Below are 23,324 nucleotides of genomic sequence, written 5' to 3' on the forward strand. Positions count from 1 at the left end.
GAGGAAGGTTATACTTGCCAAGGCAGTAAGACTTTTGTCTGAAACTAAAACACCATGTTGTTTTATTGCTGCAGCTTTTGGTTTTGGAAGCAAAAGCAGAAGAGTTGCACAACTTTTCCTCCAAAAAACTTTCTGTTCTGATCCCCTGTATCTCCAATTTATTGTTATGCTAAGGGTATTTAGTAACAGATTTACCTGTGTTTCCTTTTCTTCTTTCTGGGAGGAGTATCAACATCTTCAGCAGGGACTGGTGCAATAATACTAGATTCCTTTACTCTAAACTCATACACCTAACAAGAGATACCATAACACATCCACGATAAATCTCTCACTAGTACAAAGTTGCTCATATTCTAAGTTAGTATGATTTCCTCCAACCAAAAACTTACAGATTATATCCAGTCATAGTCTCTTTTCAATACATTTAAAGTTGATTATTTTTGTCATTTAAGAACTGATAGTCCAATTTAAACCTCCTGTAAATTTCATTTTAAAACAGTTTTAAAACTATTGTGGTATGAATTCTGGACCATAGCATTCTTGGGAAAACCAAGAATATTAATTACTTTTCCCTTTTAGTAATCAATACTAGTATTTGTATAGTTTAGTTTTAAAAGCAAATTGCTATCACTCTTAGCAAGTAGCTTCCCTTCTTACCTGTCTGCATGTTTTGGTCCCAATCAGTCTGGCAATTGCACAGAAGTTGTCATAGTAGGTGCCAATAAGAACTCTAAACATTGAAGCTTCTGCACCACTCCATTCCACATTCTCTGGAGGCTCAATATTTGGCTTCATCTTTATAGGTGTTTGACACCTAGAATTTGCTTCTGTAATAAATAATCGAGAGTAAGGCTATGTTTCAAAATTTACGTTGCCCTCAAAAATGTCAAATCATTAACTGCAGTTAAAAACTACCCCAGGTTTTTTGTTGTTGTTTCCTAAGTGCCAGGAAAAACAGCACTTTTCACGTGCCTCTTACAGAAGCTAATAGTAGCTACTCAAATTACATGGCCTGTACATAAATTGAGACAATACAGACATTTTCTTTCAGTTGGATTAAACTCATATTATTATTACTCTGTCTTTTCACTCAGTTCCATACATTCCAAACACATGTTTTCTAGGATTGCATGGCTCAACTTTTTTTTTTTTTTTTTTTTTTTTGAGGTTTTTTGGGTTGGGGTTTCTGTTGTTTTGGTTTTGTTTCATCCTCTCAAGCACTGCAGCTCATTGAATGAAGCAGCACTGCCCAGTCTTACCAGAGGAGCTGGATGTTTCATCTTTCTTTTCCTCTTCCTCTTTATCATTGTTTTCTCCGCCGGTCTCAGTGCCAGCCTCCCGATCGCTGTCCGTGTCCTTTGACTCCAGCACGTTTATGGTGGGCGTGCTGGGCCTGCTGGTGTTGTTTGGGAGCCTCCCCCTGCGGCGGCCACCGGGGCGCTTCGGCGGGGTCTTGATGCGCTCAGCGGTCAGGGCAGCTGCAAACTCCTTTGCGCCTTCCTGGACACAAAACATCACAGTTTACAGGAAAATAAGCGAGAAGTGCTTCTTTCACTTGTGGTCAGGGCTCGTGGGAGAACACCTTCTACTTGCATACTGAGTAACTTCCCATTGTTCTACAAAATAATCACGCGCACAGAAATTCCAGTGAAAGGCCCTCCAACCATGAACACAAGCACTTTTGATAATACCATGAAAAAAATCTACACTTACTAAGTACTTATGTCATTATTTCAGTTCACCTTTTACTTTGGCTGCCAAGTGAAAAATAATTCAGTGTAAATTTCTATTTTCTCAAATGACAGAAAAAAATTAGAATTTCCCACAGAAAATACCTGTAAAAATACAAGAACTCTTCTTGCACATTGTACTTAAACAATATGTTTTCTGCATTTTTTAAAATGCAAGCATTGGTAATTTGTTTTCTAGTGGAAAGGGGTATGACATTGTGTAGCAAGTTTTTAGATGGGAAAATTGCATAGTTTCTCATACTAAAAAATTTAGGGGAATTATGAGAGAGATTTAAAATTACATTACTGAAGATTTCACTTTATTTATTTCCATCCTGTTTTTTCTTAAGAGCACAAGTCCTGGATGGACTGTGCCTTTAACAAACTAAAAAAGCTTTATAATTTTTAGTTGTGATATAATTTACAAGAGAGCTAAATCTGAAGTTCCTTGACTAGATTGGACACAATAGCAGAAACATCATCATTAGGGGATAGTAGTATTTCTTCCCTACAAATATCTCAGGCTACATCTACAAGTATTCCTACTCAAGATGACTGGAAGTTAAATTTTTTCTTTCACACCAGCTGAAGGTAATATATTTGACTGCAAGTGGCCCACAAGCAGATGCACTATCCTAGATCCAGCATGTCCTTAAATTAAGCGTATCCTGCTATACTGCAGCTAGCACCAGCACTCAGTGAATTGTGATATATAAAATTATCTTACCAAATGTTGATAACAGTGAGGTCCACAAGGCTTATTATCTAATGCTGTTTCTGTATTCTTTCGTTTATAAGTATTAGGAGTTGCATGGAATGCTGTTGAATCAAAACATCACATTTTTAAGTTTTCAAATAAAAATACATTCAATATCTAACCTGAAACAGTATCAAAAACACAGTATTACCAAGACATCACTAAAGCCAGAGTAAAAATATTAACAAATAGTAAAAAACCCACAAAATAAACCCCATGTAGTGACATATGACTTACCACTTAAATACACAGAGACAGCACATAGGTAAGCTTCACATATCACGGAATGGTTTGGGTTGGAAGGGACCTTAAAGATCATCTAGATCCAACCCCTCCCTGCCATGGGCAGGGACACCTTCCACTAGACCAGGTTGCTCAAAGCCCCATCCAACCTGGCTTTGAACACTACCAGGGATGAGGCAGCCACAGCTTCTCTGGGCAACCAGTTCCAGTGCCTCGCTTCCTTCATAGTGAAGAATGTTTTCCTTACATCAAATGTAAACCTATCCTCTTCCAGTTGAAAGCCATTATGCCCATTTACATCAGCAAAGACAATCATCACATTTGTTTCATGTATCAAGGAAGATCTGGTGTATCACCCTTTCCAGCAAAAGAACAGACCTGACTTTGTTGTCATGTTAAACGGAATTATTCAGGGCTTCTCCTATTAATGATCATCTCTTCAATGTGTAAGATTCGGTTGTTAAATTTCTATCTTGTCAAAAAATCCAACCCCATGCACACTTTGGAAAGGTAATAGAAGCCACTTTGCATTTCTCACATAGTGAGAAGGACACATAAGCATTTTTGCTCTATTAGTTTATCAACACCACAGCTAAGCTGACAGGATATAAGAATTCAGTTCCTGTATCCCAGCTGCAGGGTAAAAATGAGTTAGCATTGCACAGTCACTATGGATAAGTGAGCTAAGCCTGCACCTTGCAGAGAAGTGTCTGGTCCTGTATCTGATGGACTCTGTACAGCTCTGTAAAAGCTGCAGAATGGTGACTCAGAAAGGAGCAGGACTGGCTATGTTACACGTGCAACACAAGCACCTCATTAACAAGAGGGCAGAGTTTCCTACCCATTCTCTCTGCCAGAGCCAGCTCTCCTCCTGGCCAAGCCCTGTCTCCCAGGAGGATGTTTTCAGAGAGACTGACTTTTCACAGTTTTGCCGGAAATCTTGGGAACTCCTCTGTACCCCTTAGACAGCTTTTCTGAAGCCTGGAAAACCTGCCACTAGAAGCTCACCAAAACTCATACATTCAGGCTCCCACATTATATTAGGAGCTTTTTGAGATACTGCTATAAGTTTTCTGCAATTCTCTTTTTAAAAACGACTCATCTGTGCTCAAGGAAAAATTGTTTTTTAGAGAGAGAGAGACAGATATCAATCAATATTTTTTCCCTCTAAATGTGTTAACAGTGGCATACAGAACTGCAAGGAACAAAAATGAAGAGTGGACAGAAATTTTAAATTAAAAAAAAAAAGACTACTCAGTGCTAGCTGTCTGTTTGCTAATGCTCCATGAAGGCCCAGAAAAGATGCTTAACTGAAAATGTACAATTTCCAAGCTATGTAGAAACACTCATGCTGCAGTTTTACTACAGCTGCAGTTGGGCAACTGTAACTTACAGTGAAGGTTTTAAACATTCAGTGAATAAAAAGCGCTAATATTCAAAATTAAAGAAGAAATCCCTCCCCTCTTACCCATATTAATCTAAAAGTGCTGTTCCACACCAACACCTCACACACCTCCTTCATTAAGCCACCACCATAGGCTTTCCTATTCATCTTATTTCCCGATCATGCTCAAGGCTTCTCTCTGTATGGCCACTATGGTTTAAAGACTCAACTTTTTAAATACAGTTCCTTCCCTTTTAAAGCAGGGGGGCAGAGCCCACATGTCTTCCCAGACAAAGCTTTTAAAAGCAAATTTAATTTCAGTGGTCTAGTTTGCAGCATAGCTCTGCAAACACTTGTTTTGGCACCAGTGGGGAGGGTGACCAGCTCCATCTTAGAACCATCACTTCACATTTCCCTCCCATAAAGGAGGGTGGGTTGAAAAATCAGATCATAAATTCTGCAATATTGTGCCTGTATTAATGATAGCAGCACATGGGAACCCCCCCAGGAAAGCAATGTACTCTTCCAAGGCTTTCTTAAAATGGTATAAACAATATAAAAGTATCACTAATTAAACATTACATCCCTTTCTCCAGACAAATATGTTATATTTTATAAATCTGGAAACACAAAAAAAGCTTCCCTCTTCTATATATGGGCATATAGATATATAAAAATTATTTACAAGCAAGTATACGAATGTAATTTATGTGTATCTTTGCCATTAGTGCTCTTTCTTCCCCCAGATTCCAGTTAAAAGCTTTTATTGCTACACCACTTCTCATGTTTCACATATCCCTCAAGTGTTCATATATTCTGTAGGTAAAATATGTTACACTTTGTTACAATAACAGAGAAACCATGCAATTTAATGCAGTTATTCCACCTTTTTTCATCTTTTAAGAAACAATGAGATGATGGGAGCCCTTTACCCAAAAGTACGGGGGAAACCCCCACATTTTTCAACACTGCATCTTTAAATTTGCACAGTGTATCATTTCATTCAGGGTTTTTTTCCATTTAACTGTTTTACCTCTTCTTCATACTACAAGGAAAATAATTTTTCAGCAATGCAAAAGACCAGTAAAACATTTGCAAGTCATGATCTATACCAGACTGCTGCAATGTACAGAAATCAAAGCTATTCTTTTTATATGTCACTTGCAGATGCAATCATTTCTCTCAAAAATTCATTTCTGCAAGGTCCTGAAATGAGTATTTTTTTAAAACTTGTTTTCCTTTAGAAAATGAAGAAATGCTTAACTTGTAATATAATGAAGCAAACCAACCTTTGATATTTTTAAACCTGTGAGACTTCAATAATAGGCTACATCTGATACTTAAAATTAGAATCATATCTTGTGTTTGACTATTTAAAAAACACCCAACGTGGTAGAGTAAAGACAACTACAGTCAAAATCTACCACCTCTGTTGTGAGGTATTTTTTTGTGAGGCTTGTTATAAAGAAAGGACCCAGGACAAGAACAAAACTATTTGTATAGCTGTATTATGAATTTTTAAAATATCAGTTGTAATTTTTTTCAAAAAAATCACAGAAGACTTCATAGAATTTCCTAAACACCTGAAGTCTTCATTTCTTTAACAATTTCCTTAAGAGAAATCATTCTAAAATGGCTTCACTGACCATGTTTTCTGTCTTCGAGATTTATCTGTCTCATCCCCAATGGGCTCAGCTCTCATTTTCCATAATGTGGAAAGTACACAGGCAACAGTTTAGCCTGAAATGTACATTTGCTTCACAGTCAAGCTATTTGGGAAATTCTCCCTACCTGATATTTTTCCTTCTTCTAAATTCTTTGTTAGTCCAGACATTTAGGCATAATTCCTTGCTGTCAGCAAATGAAGTCGGTACACAAGTTTTTTCAGTTATGTCATCACCTGCACATAAAGGGATTGCCAGGTCGTCAAGGGGACTTGACACGTTAAAAATCTAATGATAACTTTTCCTATATTTAACTCAAATGTTCTAGAACAAAGATTGGAAACTCCACAAAATAAGGCTAATCTTAACAAAAATGGGATCTAAGAGGGGGAAATACAAAAAGCAAAACCAGACCTAATAGAATTCCTGGATTTTATTAATTCTCTATGCCTTCTCCAGAGATTTACACCTTTCAAAGTACAAATCCGATCACTGTAGCCCACCACATTACCAAAGTAATTCATCAAAAATGTCATCTGCAGAAGCCAGGACATCATCCCATAGCACTTGGCATGTGCATGAAACTGAACATAGAGGCAACTGTAGAAATGTAATAAAAGTTAAATTGTCAAATTGTTGCAGAGACACTGAAAATTGCTACTGCAGCCTTCCAATAACCAAAGGAGTCTTTTTATTTTTTTTTTTTTTGATGAGTTACTTGTTCCCAACAACGAGCCTGGTGAATTTTGACCAAGTCTTAAAATTTCACAGAAAACAAAGAGGCCAAACAACTGACTCTCTCAGTTTTTAACAAAAAAATTCCGTGCTCTAGACAGACATACAGACAGACAGAGACAAAGACAGAAAACAATCCTCTTTCCTTGATGTAACTACAGAAAAAAGCAAAAGGAAGCAATGCATCCAAAGCAGTGAGCAGTCATTGTTGCGGTGGAATTTGGGTATGTTTTCAGGGAATGGCAACTGAAGAGTCAGTTTACTACATTCACAGTCCAGTCCAAGAGAACATTAAGCGATCTCTTTGCAGTGATCACGTATCAAATACATTGTTATCAGTGACAATGCACATGCTGCATAAGCTGCCACAAAGAGCATTGTCATAACCAGTAATTTCACCCTCCATCTGACACAAAGGTACATCTTGAATGCCTCCACAGTGCAAGTGCTATTCATCCCTCTTTCTGCTATGGCCCTGACATCCTGAAAGGATGATTTAAAGATTGGGCACTTTTAAGTACGAGGCACAGTTTCAATAAGGCCTTGGACATACACCACTTTGGAAAGAACACCAACTTGCATCAAGAACATCACCAGCAACAAGAACTTAGGCAATCTTTTAGTATAAACACTTTGTCTTCCATCTCAAGGTTATGAACACAGAGAAAGGAGGCACAGTGCTTTTGGTTTAAGGGATGCTGCTGGTGTGAGAACTGAGGTCCTTCAGCCAGCCAGTGACATGGCTCCGGACATTCTCACTGGCTGAACCTGGCACCCAAAAACATGACGAAAAGTACAGGACTGTGAACCCATTCTTCACAGCACTTACAAAAAAAAAAAGGGTCCCAGAGCTGGTGCCTCAAAACTGTGGTCCAGTAATACCAGGTTCCCCAGGTAGCAGGTACCAAACATGATCAACAAAACCTTTCAGTTCTACTTCTAGCAGTCTGCAAAAATGACCATGAAAGGCAAATCTATATAGATTAATGAAATAGAGTCATGAAATATGTGTGTGTTTTAGAGGAGCCCCCACCTTCATTGAAGAACTCCTAAAAGTTTATAAAATCATTGAGAAAAATGTCTAAAATCACTGCAGCAGAAATACCTTTAAGTCTTCAGAGGTGCCACTAGAACAAGACTGTTCTCACTATGTCCGGACAATGTTTTTTTGTTGACTTAATAATCAAAATCCTTTTAAAATGGCACCCAATCTCTCTGCTAGACTATTGAGAGTGTCAAGAACGCCTAAAACCCCTGCCAGACAAATGGATTGCCAAGAATCAGCATACAGCTTCACCTCCCTGTCCTACAGAATAAGGCTGCACACAGCACTTCTTGGAATGAGTTCTCCAGGCAACTAAGACACTAAGAGACCTACAGCTTCACAGAACACACTGTGTTGAAGCTGGCTGGACAAGGCAGCAGCTTACTCCAGAAACTGTTCCTAAGTGTTATGCAGAAGTAACAAGTTTTCTTTTATTTTTTATTTTGTATTTTCAAGCAAGGCCTGTCAAGAGAATATAAGGAGAAAGTGAAACTAACAGACCTAACTCCAAAACGCACAAGTACTAAAGGAACTAGGAACATGAAAAGCTTCCCCCTCCCCACCATCTGAGAACAACTCCAATTCCTCCTCAAACTGAAAGGCAACCAAGGGATACAAAAAAGCAGCAGCACTGTGCAAAGCCTTCAGTGTGGAGTACAAATACAGGCAGATTGCATGTGTGCTGGATGAGGAGCTGCTGACAAAGCACAAGGATTTCCAATGAACATGCACGCACACTCACAGTGGAACATGCAAATGAACAGCTAAGTCAAAAGAGAAAACTAATTTGATATAGAGGGCATCATAGTATACTGCTACAAGTTGAAACCACTTCATATTTGACTGTTAGTTTCCCCTTTACATTTAACTCTCTGTCCAGAAGAATAATTGTCTCAAGTAGCACTTCAGAATCTCTTCACACTTTGCAAGTGAAAGCCAACATCACTGCTAAGCTCTTGTTAGCTTGTTGGCCCAAAACAATGGGGCAACATGAAAGCAATTCTGTGGAAAGGACAACACAATTTCTAAAACAACTCTGAAACAATTTTTGAAATAACCACCTACAAGTAAAGTGGCTAGAAAGTAACATGGGAAACTAAAAGATAAAACTGTTCATGAGTGTTCATTCTCCCTACTAGAAAATGAAACAAGTCTGATGAATAACCAGGATTTTTAATGGAAAAATACATCCCATTCTCCATGCACAAACTGAGAAAGTGTAACACAGAAACAGTAGTAGAAAATAATGTCATTTTCTTGCAGACTATATAAAGAGAAGTGACATTTCAGTTTCATCCAAGTCAGGAATTCTATACAAAGTCCTAAATGCAAAAAGGATAACAAACTACCCACACAGGTGCCTTCGTTTTTCTAAGGCATAGTTTTCACTGCAAAATAGTATCAACGTGTGCAAGCTGTTTTCATAAACTTTAGAGATATCCCTGCTTTTATTTTTTCTTCTCTTTCCTTCCTTCTACATTGCATCTTACAGTATTTTTAAGTTTCCTTACAAAAAATAAGTAAGATATATACAAGCACACTTTAATTGTACTTACGATGCAAGAAGCAATCGTATTTAAAACAGCGTCTACAGAAGAGTGTGTGAAAAGAGTGCAGGCTTTGCTCCCTCTGAACAGATTTAGCATTTGGTCCATCTATGTTCGGTGTGCACTCAGGAGGAAGAGCTCCAGGAAGCTGCTGCTCGGTGAGTTCTTTGTATCTTTAAAGGAAAAGAAGTTATTTGTTAAGTATAATTTTTTTATAAAAGTATTTTTTATTCCAGTACCACTCTGCATTTTCAATGACAACTTTAAAAAAACCCTAAGAAATATGTGCCAGCTAAAAAGGTCAACCTGTTAGTGACATACAAGTTATTAATTCCATACTCATTAATACAAATTGGCTAGGAAAGAATGCATTTGTTTTCAAGACCTACATCACCTCATACATAGTATCACTAACTCCGAAAAGGAGATAAGATTTTTTTTTTTAGCAGTAGCTTTTATTTTACCACCTCAAAAAATAACAGATTATAAGAGACACAAACACACCCACTTTTCAATAGTTTAAAAGGAAGGCTAATAAACACTTCTGTATTGTTTGACTTGGGGGAAGGAGCCAAATCCCTTCCAGTGTCACTTGCAGAAGTTACACAACTGCTACAGAACTAGCTGCAAAGGAGACCATTCCTAATCGACAAATACTTAATGAAGGATTTACTTCATAGAGAAATCTTTGTTTCATAAAGCAACACAGCAATATACCCTAAGAAATACATTCTTACTTCTCTTTCAATTCTTCTGCTGTACCCTTGTCTGGAAACATTGAGGAAATGGCTTCAAATATCTTGTCAGAAGGAAATCTCCGAGGTGGGTGGGTTTCTTTCTCTGTGAAGGAAGAGAAAAATTTGGACAACAAAAGAAATATATTTCTGCTCCTTTGCTACCTCAAGAAGATGTTCAGAGAAAGGGGGAGTTTGCCAAAACTCTAATGTAAAAAAGAAGTAAAGGTTTTTATTTATAAATTCCTTACAATTTTAAGTGTGTTTAATTTTACTGTGTTCAGTGATCTTTCCTGATGAGAAAAATCTACTGGTAAAATTTGGAGAAACCATTATTTCACCAGCAGATGGAGATGGAAATTCAGAACTATGCCTGCTTTAGAATAATGATACATCATTTTCTGAGGAGTACCAAAGCATTTATTAGACAGATACCTGACAGATTTTTGGTGCATTTGACTGCCTCAGTATGCCAATAAACAAAAATTGGCAAAAGTGCCTTTCATGGTGTTCTCAATACAAATCTTTAACTGAATGACAAAGGAAATTATGAAAATTATGCTACTTTAGACCTGAAAACTATCACATAGGAGGATGGGTTTGAACAAATTTATTGAGTGGTTAAACAAAAAGTTTTGGGTTTAATTTATAAAGTCTGCAGACAGACATACCCATCCTGTTACCTTCCCGATCTTTTTGCTTGTCATCTCTTTCATCAGGATTGTCATCTCCATCATCATCATCTTCATCATCACTATATTGACCAAGGGCATTGACCAACTCAACAAATATTTCATCATTGATAAATCCACATTCTGAAATTCAGCAAAATTAGGAGTGAACAAAAAAGCACAAGGTGTATATGAAATATTTTTAATCCTCCCTACATTTTAATTAAATTAGGGAAATGCTGTCATTTATGAAAAGCAATTTTGTCATTTTCCCCTCTTAAATTGCAGTGTATGAACCAAGACAAGTTAAAAGTGCTTATTATTCATTTCTTAGACTGACAACTGGGAAGGGAAGAAGAAAAATTTCAACAATTTTGTTCCCAACTCCCTGTGCTACATACCAGTACATATATATAAATCTCTCTTCCTTGCAAGATAAAAAAGACTACCAGCTAGATCATTTAAGAGACTTTATGCCAGAATCCCAGTTCCAACATGGTTGGGTTAAGCCAGTCTGAAAATGCATGCTAGCAGTCTATAAACTAATCCTTAGACAGCTAAGGAATCTCTAGAGAGATTTTTGGTTGGTAGTTCCTTAGCATCCACTTCCCACAATATACCCCACCAGCTGTGTGCTAAAAAAATAATACAGTTATATACAAAAAATTCAAGAGAAAACTGAAAGATACAATGCTGCATATATCTATTTATTAGATTATATTCTGCTGTGACATTCAGATGGCAGAACGGATTAAATAACAAGGCGTTTCTGCACAAGGCAAAAATCATAGTTAGTGCTGACAGAGACTATTTTTCCAAAAAAAACAAAATAACCATGAACTGTGTGGGAACTGTAGTGCTTATCACCATCCTTTTGAACCTGGACTGGGTTTGGATGTCAAAACACCTTGACGGAAAATAATAGATTTATTACTATGTAGACAATGAAGACACCACTTGGATGTTTTAAACAGACTCTTAATATACACACACAGGTTAGTACAAATTATCTCCCAAAAGTGCAATCACAGAGCTAGTTTAGAATTCTGACTCTTACATGGGAATGCCTCTGGATTACAGATTCCCACAGTATTTACATTTAATTACAGTCACACAATACTAGTCATTGGGAGACTAAAAAAAGTCTTTCTACTTACAATATAAAGAACCCATAATAACACTAATTGCCATCATAAACGTGAGTCTCAAGACACTCAAACAGGATTAATTTTAAAGCTAAACTCCTTTGATAATAAATTAATCAATAATAGAAGATATTTACATAATTTTGACATAACCAGTTTTCTGACAGGGATATCAGCAATCCGTAAATCTGTAAAAATACCCAAAGCCCATGAAACATTCCATGTTCCTTATGAAACAAAGGCACCATCTATCCTGAGGACATTAACAAGTCTAGTGTAGGGCTGAGTAGCATTTATTACTGAATCACAGGCTTAACCTTCATGAATGGTACACGATGAACTCAAAAAATGTGGTTCTCTCTCAGTCACTTTTTCACTCAGCTTTAACAGGTATATAATTAATTTTAAGAAGCTATTCTCTGTTTGAGTGAAGGGGTGGAGAGTGTGGGTAATATTTCTGTGAAGAGGGAATTACATTAGTCAAGAGAAACCTTTACAACTCCGAAGTTGAGGCTCAAACAAGCCAGTTCTGAGGGAGCACAGAGCAAGTGAAAGGTCACCATTTCACGGAGACTTTAACAAAGTAAGAGACAGATTACACTGCCTGTAGATCCCACACAAGAGAACAGGTAAACTACACCTAAGAATAAATATATATAATGTACCAACAGAAGGATGCAACTTTGCTCTATAAGCTGATTTACAGAGAGAGGGTTTTTTAATAGCTAGCAAGTTCCTTAAAGAAAGGAAAGTAAAAAAAACCCCACAAACCTACAAGGGATTATTCTGTTGAATCACATTTGCAAATGTTGTCATTATCAGAGTTTTGCATAATTCTCCTGCCACTTTATGCTAGGCAGGACACACTACAATATCATATTCCAAAGCTCTGAGCACAAAATTGAATACCAAGAATCACTGTATGGTATAGGGAAAAAGTTAATGTGCTTTATTTCTGCAGACTACTGCTTTAAAACTCTGCAGCCTTATGAAAATGCAGAACAATACATTTAAATAAGAAAGTCTGTTATACCTAATGTTTACACAATGCAGAGATTCTAGATATTTAACTGTAACAATCAAGCATCAGGCCTTAAGCAACACTACAACAATAATTTATATAGGAAGAAGTGATTAGTATACCTGAGTGTTTGGGCTCACCTCTGTCTCCATGCACTTTCCCATCATAGTTCTTGATCAGTTCTTCAATAAATGTACCATCCTGGTCAAGCACCTCATCTCCCATATACGGAATGTTATGTAAAACTGTTTCATCCTCTACCTAGGAACAACAGTTTTGATCAAACAATTTTAAATTGTGTTGCTAAGTGACCATTTCTGCACTGTCTTTCACAATCAACAGGAGTCTAGCTATCATAGTAAACTAACTGGCTTCACTACCATTAATTAAAAACAAAACCCTCAGTGACTTTCAACAATGTTTTGCATTCTCGGTGGCTGGCTCAAAATACTAACATTAGCTCCTATTCTTAAGGTTAGCAGAAAGTTTCCACAAAGCCTCTACTATGGAAACTCATTAAGTTACCTGGCTTTGGGAAGCTTGCATTTGGTAAATTCATTCATCCTCCCTTGGTTCTCTCCTACTGTAATGTAGGAAACCACAATGGGAACCACCTTTCCACTGTTTGGCCAGAGATAAGAAAATATTTTACAAAAAGACTCTAAATTAAAGTTGTCTAAAGAGCAAACAGAAAAACATGCCTGATAATTTAATCTGAACTCCACTGTCTCTTTTTTTTTGACTGCATAAGAACTAAATGCATTAATACTCCCATGTTTTATCAGTGGAATTTATGGACCTTGATACTCAGCTGTATCTTCCAATACTACAAAAGAACCTTCTATTGTTAAGAAAATAAACTTTCCTACTGATCATAATTCTGCAGCAGTCCAAAATATCCAAACACTGATGTACTGAAAGCAAGAAGAAAAATGTTTGGAAGAACTCTGTACGTATAGTGATAAAAAAATGGTTGTTTAAACCACTTTGTAACAATTATTATCAAAATAGCCAGTCAGCACAGGTGGTCATATACAAAATGATGTGACAAAGATTTGCAATAAGCTAAGCTTTTCAAAAAGTCAAATACCTACATCAGAAATCTAATGTTATAGCTTCTGCATAGAGTGAAGCTAATCTGGAAAAAAAAGCTATACTCAAATATGAGAATGATCATTACAGGGGGAGACTATTTCAGGATTAAGTTCCCTTTGTCCCACATATTCTGCCACAGATATGTTGGTTAATTACCTTACATAAAAGCATTCATATTCCTCAGAAAAACCTTTCTCACTACTCTAATTGGATACTTCCAAATACAACTACATTTGTTAACAGCCTCACAAGACAATAGATCTCCTGAATTAAATAAACTTTACAGCAAGATTTTAGAGATACTTAGGTACATTGAGGACAGAGATTTGGTTTGTAAAGTTACCTTTCTCTTTATTTTATTTGGGGGAGCTTATTTCTGATTATGACTGCCCTATTACCAATACCTAAGATACGGAGGGCAGTTGGCAATAGATTTTTGCTGGCATGCTTCTAAACTTAACACCTCCCTTTTCTCCATTCCTTTCTCCTCCCTACACTTGTTTAAACTTACCATAAAATTCTGTTGAAGGGGAGACCAAGAATACATTATAGGCACAGAAGCAACAGCATTGAGAGTCTTCAGTGGGATGACTTGTTTTGGAAAATCAATGTCACTCGTAACAGAGCACTGAAAAAAATTGAAGTTACACTTACACAGCAATGTCAGAAAAAAAAACCCAAACAAAACTAAATCACAGAACACTCTACAATGTACAAAATTCAAAGTTCCTCAGAATTAGCCGTATCAACCTTTGAAAAATGCATCAGTTTTTTAAGGCATAATAGAAAATAGTTTTAGCAAGAAAAGAACCTCAAGAATTATTTCTATGTCAATAGCTTTGCTAATAGATCATGATGGGTTTTTTACACTTATTATTAAGTGGCTGTGATAGTATTTTACCCCAACTATTCAACCTACGATACAAATTAAGTTTGGTATCTCAAACCAGATTTAGTACCTGTTGCTGCTGCTACATTGATGTTAGTGTATTTACTCAGGCCATCTAAGAGGCAAGTGAATTCCCCTGGCTTCAGATCAATACACTGCAGAAATCATGTATTATTTATGTCATAAAAACAAATAAAATTTTACTTTAATACCAGCAAGACACCTTATATAAATAAAACCTCCATATGTCTTTTTAATTCCTGCCTTGTTTCCCCATTATTGTCTGTTTATCCTATCCTCAAGTCTTTTATTATGCTCACTGCTTGCAAAGGAGAAATGAAAGCTAACTCTTAATATTAAATTATGGATACATCAATGAATTTTTCAGCTACAGGACTTCTGTTTTGGAGATTCAGAGATTAATGCTGCCTCCAAAGGATAAACAATCCATAGAAACACAGACAACAATTAGGTTATTCTTGCATCTAATAATCAACAGTTAACAAACACAGATCAACTTTTCTCAAATACTTGGACTGCAGTATGCAGAGCTCTGGGAAAAAAGTTACAAGCAAAAGCAGACAGGAACATACAAAGCTAGGGGAAGTACAACAGAGAAGATTTGGAGGTAGGTCAAACAAAGTTTAGAACAGCTATCATAGCTACCTGAAAGGAAAAAAGGAAGTGGAGACAAAAGATCTTTCTCCTTTCCAGAAGGGAAAGATGAACAGAGCTTCACATTTCTAAAGAAATACACAAAGTAATGTAACAAACAATATACAGAGACAGTACCCTGGCAGAATGACACAAGCCAGATTTATTCCTTTCCTTTTTAATCTGCAGCAAATGAAATTAGATTTCTGCTGTGTATATTAATATTCTAGACACTGTCCTATGCTACTGCTTTATTCCCATTTCAGGTTAATGTTTAATTTTCTAGCTAGCAGCCATCAAGCATATATTTCATGTATTTTTAAAGAAAAAAACAAAAGTAAAAGAATTAATTACTTTTATCTTTGGAACTAGAAGTCTCAGGCTGACAAATGGGCTACGTCAAAATGACTCTGTTCAGTACTAAGCCTCAGTTATGCAGCTCTGTTGCTCTGGTATGGAACTCAGGTTAATGTCTGGTAGGCCTGCACAGAACATGTTATGGTCTCCAGTTGATGCCGACTGGAGAAAACCTCTGTCACCAGCAATGCCCTGCAGTCTTCACCAAGCACAGGAAGGCTCTCACACAACCTTTCTATTTCTAGCCAGTGTCTTATGCAACTCTGAAGAAATTCAGCATATTGAGAAAAGAAGATTTTAAAGTAATCTTTTAAAGTCCCCACCATTTTTTCATCTCGCTTCTCTCACTACAAATTATGGCAACCTTAAATCAAGCATTAGAGTTCTGATTCATGAGACAGAGACTGGATTGAATGCAGTAATTAGTGTGTTCTATCAATACAGGCAGGAAATTAACATACAGAATAGTGAACACCACACTTGAAAGAAAAGAAAAAAGAGGAATGGTGAAGAACGCTCTTCTAGTAACAAAAAAAAAAAGTGAAAACTGGATGTGTACTGTGTCAATTATTATCAGTTCTGATCCCACACAATAGCTATAGAGCTGTACATGAGTAATTGCATATTCAAGAATGTTTAAAAGAGAACACCCGAAGGTCCTCACCTCCTTGCATTTGAACGTGCATGTACACAAATGCACCTCTGTGACACACTCCCACTCCCCAGTTCTCCACTAAAATTTTAAGAAAAGAAACTCTGCAAATTTCCTTGAAGCTAAAGTACTTTGGTTTGCCTTTTTTAACCTATTCACAGTAAAGTCTTTTCATTCTCACCCTACTAAAAAGAGTTAGCTTTTCAGATTTTACAGATAAAACATCTTCAAACTTGTTTAGTTTGAAGAAGTGCCTAAAGAGCAACTAAGAAAGAAGGTAAATCAATCTGGGATGAATATTGAAATCTGGAGTGGGCTTAAATAACTGTAGAGGCTACTGTGACACAGGACACAATCCTGAGTAACATGCTCTAGGACAACCCTGCTTGAGCAGTAAAGTTGCACTAGAGGATATCCAGTGGTCCCGTCCAACCCTACCAATTCTGTGGAAACCAGTTTAGGTGTTCAAATTATGCCACAACAATGGAAGTGTTTTTCAACATTTAGCATCCAGTCTGCTTGTGCAACACAAGGATTCGTCAATCTAACTAACTCCTGTTAGGACCTCTGTGGTTAAATGACTTTAATTAATATAAAGAAGACTTTGTCAAGTGGGTATGTTCACAGCTTTTATGTACTTTAACTCAGGAAGAACCAAAGTAGCAACTCATTTGTACAACTGGGGGAAACTCCAACAGGAACAAGAGTAAACTCTCAGTACCATGGAGACAGAACAGCTTGATTAAAGGATGCTGAGGTATGATCCAAGCATTATCAGAAATAAAGAAGTTTCACTTTTGTGTGTCATTCAAAGCTAGGTAGCCTGCTACATATTTATTTATTTGTTGCTTTACAGAAGTCATATGATCAAAGTACATAATAAATAAATTCTTTAAGACACTCATACAAAACTCATTGAGCTGCCAAGTCATATCACGCTGAAAAAAAAAATATAAAGAACAGCCAACTTTCCAGTAATAAAACGAAAACGTGCTAACAACCTTGTAAGTGGAATTACCACAACACATGTTAACCAACCTCCCTGGTCCCGCGCAATGAGCTCACAGAAGTCATGATGTGAACAGGCTGTATCCTACGTTGTTTCCATTCTTGATTTAAGATTTCAGTTCTTTCCAGTATCTTCTGACGATTAGAATTAAACATACTCTAAAAATTAACCACAACATTACAAATAAATGAAAGACTCTAAGTTTATCTGTTAGCATCTTAAGGCATTATAACATTTAACCAGACACGTTATAACAAAAAAACTGCTCAAAACTCAAACATACAAATTTAGTTTAAATGCCAGTGAGGTTCAATATACTTCATTATCCCTTTCTTCAATTCATACCATTTTCTCACATTTAGAGAGTCACACTTTTAGCATGGAACTAAATTCTAAATGGAATTTGGAAGAGTGTGCAGCTAAAGAAGTTGCCACATTAGCTCTCCACAACCTCTTCTGATACTTAACATTCTCGACCCATATGATACATATAATGTATTATACCTGTTTATAAGACCATAGAGTTAAAACAAGTTTTCGGTAGGTTGACAAAGTATTCAATGAAATTGTTATAGCAGGTGCTAACCATCGGACACATACTTCAGAAAATATCAATACTTGTACAATTTTACAAGCAATAGAACCAAAAGATAAAGTACCTTTACTTCATCAGCACGTCGGAACCTCTTGAGCTGCCTCAGTCTCATATATTCTGATTTTACACGTTTTCTCCAGCAAATTGGTCCCTTCTCAGATTTTTTTCCGGTTTGACCCATGATTATCCTACAAGAGACAATGCCATGTTAGTATTACCAAATCTGACACCACTGCCTACAGAAGAAGTTAGACAGGAGAGCAACATTCCTTTAATATCTTCCATATCCAATTCCTTTAATTCCTTTCAATCACACACTTGCAATACCATCCCAATCCAAGAGAAAAAAAAAAGGAAAACATATTTAAGTGATAGGCACCAGAAAAGAGTAATTTTGATTGCAAATCAGTGGACCCTTCACATTTGCACTTCTAATACCTCTATACAAAAAGGTATCTGATGGATTTAAAGGGGTGAAGAGGAAGAAATCAAGATTCCCACTGCAAAGATACATGCTGGAATTCTTGCAAGTAGCCTTGTAAATTAACTTCTGGAGATCTACATTCATGGCAGAAAAACCTTTCCCTCCTTGCAGGAGGGGTTGTCTTCACTAAGACACCAACTCCTACAATAGACTTCTGAAGGTGACCTCAAGTACAAAGAGGAGTACCCAGCTCTCCCACCAAGCCACTCTAGCGTGAAAAAATTGTAGAAATTCAGACAATGAATTTTGAAACAGCTAGAATAAGAGACTTTGCTCTTTTGTCAAGTATTCTATAAGACCACAAACTGCCCACTGATTCCACTTTACAGATCACCCTCCTAGTGCCAAGTGGTTCATTTTTATGTTACAGAACTGTTGGCAATGAAGTTGTATTTTTATGTTATAATCCAAATGCCTTGCTAGAATATGCCAATCTGCTCCGTATTTTTCAAAATCAAGGACCGTATGCTACGACGATGCTGGCAACGACTATTTTGACAGCATCCTGAAACTAAACCACTACATCAAAGACTGTCTTCTTCTTAAGAGCTGCACTGTAAAACCTACAATATTTCACTCAATAGCTCAAAATATCATTCTCAATAGCCATGATGGACTGAAAGGCTGAAACATCCAGTTGCTCAAGCTTAATACATTATCAAACGAGCATAACCAGTTCGAGCGCAAACAATTCCAGCCCTTCTAATTATCAAGGCAGGTCAACATGAACAGAGGGGTCATCTTTGGGCTCAAATCCAATGCCCAGTGCTACCTCCACTGCCCCACACTACGGTTCCCCTGACAGTCACAGGTACAGCTTTATCCAAGTTACTGGAAGCTTACTGTTCTATTTTCAGCAGTTCTGTACAGGTCAGATTTGAGTTCTATCAGACTTTATGATGATGATGAGAGGGAGAAATCAATACAGAACCTGCTTACTCTCAAGACTATGCATTCATTTACAGTGAACAAAAAGGTAGCAAGCCTATAAGAGCCTGAACCCATTTTCATGCAAGACTTAATAAGATTTAATAATAACATTTTGTAAGAAAAAATGTTGGGGTTTTAGATTTAGAATGAAAAATAATCTACAAGCAAATAGCATAAATGCCAACCCAGATCATGGGAAATATCCTTCGAGGAAAAAAGATACAGGATACAAATAACTACATAATGCACCTGACTAGACAGAGGGGGAGGACAGAGAACCAACATAGGGAGGTAAATCTAGAACAAAGCATCAAACACAGTTACCCTGCTTCCATGTACAAGACAGCAAGTAGAATCCACCTGCATCTCATTTGCCACAACACCAGTGGTTACAAAAGATAAAAAATAAAACTATAAATAAAAAAATAATCCTGGACCATTCATTGTTAGAACACAGACAAGATATTCAGTGATTCAAAGTGCACAATGATATTGATTAAGGAGCAGCATAAAAGCATTATGAAGTATAGAAAACACACTGTATTACATGCTAAACTAAGCAAAGTAAAAATATTGAAAATCAACCCATTAACTGGAAATAAATTAGACATAGAAAAAGTACCATTAAATAACAGACAATCTCATTTTTTAAGCAATAAAGAACATCGAAATTGCTTCAGTTATGATTCAGCCGAAAGACATGGAAAAAGCATCAATGAACTCAAAAGATAAATGAAAGCTCAGCTGACAATACGGAAGTAACATAGCCCATACAACTGAAACACAGATTACATTTACTTACTCTAATACTGCACCAACCACAGCCCTTCTTATTCTAGTTTCCTGGATAATAACAAATTACTCCAGCTTAAAAAAACGCTTTCTTAACTGAAATTAAATTGCCGGATAAGCCCTGCTCATCAGAAGCAGATCTATATAGAAATCACATATAATTGGATTAAAAACAACAACAAAACAAACAGACAAACCCAACAGAATTTCCATCTTTCTTTCATACAAGTTAAATACAGCCCCATGAAGGCTCCACAAACAAGGATTTAAGACCTGAGAGAAATACATCCCCCCCCCCAAAAAAATCCAATCTATTCAATTTTCCAGTCATGAACATCATTGTTACCTGTTGTATTAAAATAGTAACAAAATAATACTTTATAAGAATATCAATACTTCCTTTTAAAACAGCATAACTTAAACACACTCAGGTTATTCATCTGAAAACAAACACAGCTTATAAGAACACTTTCCCCTTGCATTGGTTTCAAGTTGCTATCTGGGGTACAGCACAGACAACTTAATGGTCAAGGCACCAAGTAACACATGATGGAAAATAAAAAAAAATGTACTGTTGTTTATGCCAAGTTATGGCAAGAAAAAGTTCTCCTACATAAAGCCATAATGTTAATGTGCAAGAGTCAGTGGGATATACATCGTACAATAAGTCCAATATGTACAAACAAATTAGAAACTACTTCTTAAATGGCAAGTCCATATTAAGAGAAAAAGCACTGAGTGGAAAGGAAGCATATGCAAAAAGAGAGTAAAGAAAAATTATATCTAAGGAAAAAAAAGTGTCCTGGATGCATGTTTGTAAAAAATTTTCAGGGATTGTCAAAATTAATATATTAATGGTCTCTCAGCAGCAGAGCCAAGTGAACCACATTTGTATGTTTTTGGGCAGTCTAACATAACCAAAGCAGAATTGCAGTGTTGCTAACATATGTACTGTGGTAGGAGACAATCGGTTTTGTGTCACAAATCTCAGAAGAAAGTACAGAATAAAAATAAACCAAGGCAGGGGCAGAGCAGGAAGAGCATATTCATAGAGTTGATTCTCACAGTGCAATTGATCTATCATCCTCTCATTAGGACTACAGACAAATGCCACTGATGATTTTTCATGTCAGTTCAAAGGTTGTCCCCAAAACTATAAATTTAAGAAGCTAGACCTGAAAAACTGGGATAAGAAGTTTCGCAGGCAAGGACAGCCAGCGTTGGGAAGCAAAAAATGAAACAGAACTATGAAAGTAGGGTGCTGGACACTACTTCCATCCCTGAAAGCAAAAGTAATTTGGAGAATTAAAAGGCTTCAGGGAAACATCAACATAATCTCTGGGGCAGGTTCAGGGGTGTAGATGCTGTCTCAAGCCTACTAGTGGTCTACTTGCCTAGTATTTCTGTGCAAGACAAACCTCTCCCAAATCACTTTCTCATGCACATTAACAGTAGAAATGGTGAAAGTACTCTGAACTGTAACAGACTACATAGTTCCCACTTGGCTAGACAAGACAAAAAACCTGTACATTATCATTAAACGACATTGTATGGGAGTCACAGCTAGGACTGCAGAGCAGAGAAACTAGTGAATGTTAAGATCAATTTGTCAGAACTCATCAACTTTTCATATAGTTTCAGAATATTCCCTATAGCAGTCGAAGTGGCACAAGCTAAATCCCATCTGTCTGAGAATAGTTAAGCCTGTCTTAAGACAGCACAGTTTGAAACAGTTTCCATGTAATAAATAAAACATGATACTGACTGTCTTAGTGCAATAGTCTGATTCCGAGAGCCCCTAGGCCTTGTCCCTCTTCTCTGTCCCCATTTCCCCTTCTGAATCCTGCTAGCATTTGTATTGTTTTAAAATCTTATTCTTTCCCTTTTTTAAAAATCCTTTTGATTAAAATGGTCCAGAGAAACCATCTAACTGCCAAAGAGCCAAGTCCTGCAAAGTTCTATCCGAAAAAAAGGAAAAAAAAAAAAAAAAAGAAACTGTGTAGCAGCCAACTCAGTTATGCATCTCCAGAACAAAGAAAGCAATCCTATCTCCAAAGCAGCGATACTGTTTCTAGAGAAAGCTCTTCTCCCAGAGTGCACAATGACTTCCACGCAAAACCTGAGCTAACCTCCACAGATCTCGCCTGGCATCATAGTAAGGAGGGAAACCTTGCCATACCTCCTCGCATCCTGTTTGCAGATGAGAGTACACTGTGGACTGTCTCAATCCACACTGGGCAATCACCCCAATGCCACAGCAAAAAGAAGATAATTATACTAACAATGTTATTCCAGACCCCCACCAAGTACAAGAAAAATAAGAAAACTAACCTCTCTTAAGGAGAACAATAAGAGGGTACTAGGAATGAGACATACTAAAGCCTCCTAAGCACCAATTTAAAAGAAAAACCTACAAGAATATAGAAAAAAAGACATGACTATTCTTTTCAGTTTCTACTCATACTTGCACAGCTGGAAATGAAAAACAAAAAATGGCAGTGTCCTAAACCATATACAGGTGTTTTTTAAAGAAACCATGCTTAGCATTTCCTAATTCTCTACAAGACCCACATTCTTTACAGTAAGTTTTAAGAAAATTCATGCCTATAAGCTTAAATCAGGCAACATTTACTTTCAGCAGACAAATTGTGTACAATACATCTAGGATTCACAATGAGACAAAGAAGTGTAGAACAATTTCAGCTCAAATTGCTCCTGTTTTGCCTACAGAACATAGAAACAGCCTTATTTAAAGACAACCTCCTATTTTTCTTTGATCATTTTGGCAATATCCATCAGTGACAGACAAGCACACAGATAATTTTCTAAATTAGGCAGCCTATTCAAACAGTCATACGGCTGTCAAAAACTATATTTAAGCTCCTCTGGCTACCATGCCAAATTTCAGGAAAAAAGATAAATTAATGAAAATTTTCAACTGAGAAGCATGGGAGAACAAATGAGGGGGCCTGCCCTTGTGAAAGAACACTATTAGTTTGTAATTGTGCTTAATATTACACAACATTTTAAACTGCAGAAACATCACATTATCTTCCCACTACTCAGGATTCCTGTTTGGAGATATTTATGAATTAAAACATATTTTGTACAGTATAGTATAATTTACAAGTTCTTTTTTGTGAATTTATCTACACTCATAAGGTTATTCACATACTTTAAATATATGCTAC

General features: G+C 36.7%; 1 protein-coding gene across 5 annotated transcripts in view; it reads right to left on the reverse strand.

Moving 5' to 3' along the window:
* Nucleotides 1-23,324, reverse strand: part of EZH2 (enhancer of zeste 2 polycomb repressive complex 2 subunit) — a 48,480-nt gene that overhangs the window by 11,011 nt on the left and 14,145 nt on the right. The window contains exons 2-12 of one of the 5 annotated variants that reach the window (XM_008633842.2): nucleotides 17,992-18,115; nucleotides 17,389-17,490; nucleotides 14,283-14,399; nucleotides 12,817-12,937; nucleotides 10,511-10,654; nucleotides 9,843-9,945; nucleotides 9,115-9,278; nucleotides 2,458-2,549; nucleotides 1,260-1,500; nucleotides 658-827; nucleotides 196-290 (exon numbers count right to left, since the gene is read on the reverse strand). In XM_008633842.2, the coding sequence (XP_008632064.2) occupies nucleotides 196-290; nucleotides 658-827; nucleotides 1,260-1,500; nucleotides 2,458-2,549; nucleotides 9,115-9,278; nucleotides 9,843-9,945; nucleotides 10,511-10,654; nucleotides 12,817-12,937; nucleotides 14,283-14,399; nucleotides 17,389-17,490; nucleotides 17,992-18,115 (1,473 nt within the window). Of the gene's footprint in view, nucleotides 1-195; nucleotides 291-657; nucleotides 828-1,259; nucleotides 1,501-2,457; nucleotides 2,550-9,114; nucleotides 9,279-9,842; nucleotides 9,946-10,510; nucleotides 10,655-12,798; nucleotides 12,938-14,282; nucleotides 14,400-17,361; nucleotides 17,491-17,991; nucleotides 18,116-23,324 lie in introns of all 5 variants that reach the window. The other 4 variants (XM_017734654.1, XM_008633841.2, XM_017734653.1 and 1 more) reach the window with 4 other exon arrangements.

This window comes from Corvus brachyrhynchos, unplaced genomic scaffold (assembly GCF_000691975.1).
Source record: "Corvus brachyrhynchos isolate BGI_N302 unplaced genomic scaffold, ASM69197v1 scaffold94, whole genome shotgun sequence".
NCBI classification, from domain to species: Eukaryota; Metazoa; Chordata; class Aves; order Passeriformes; family Corvidae; genus Corvus; species Corvus brachyrhynchos.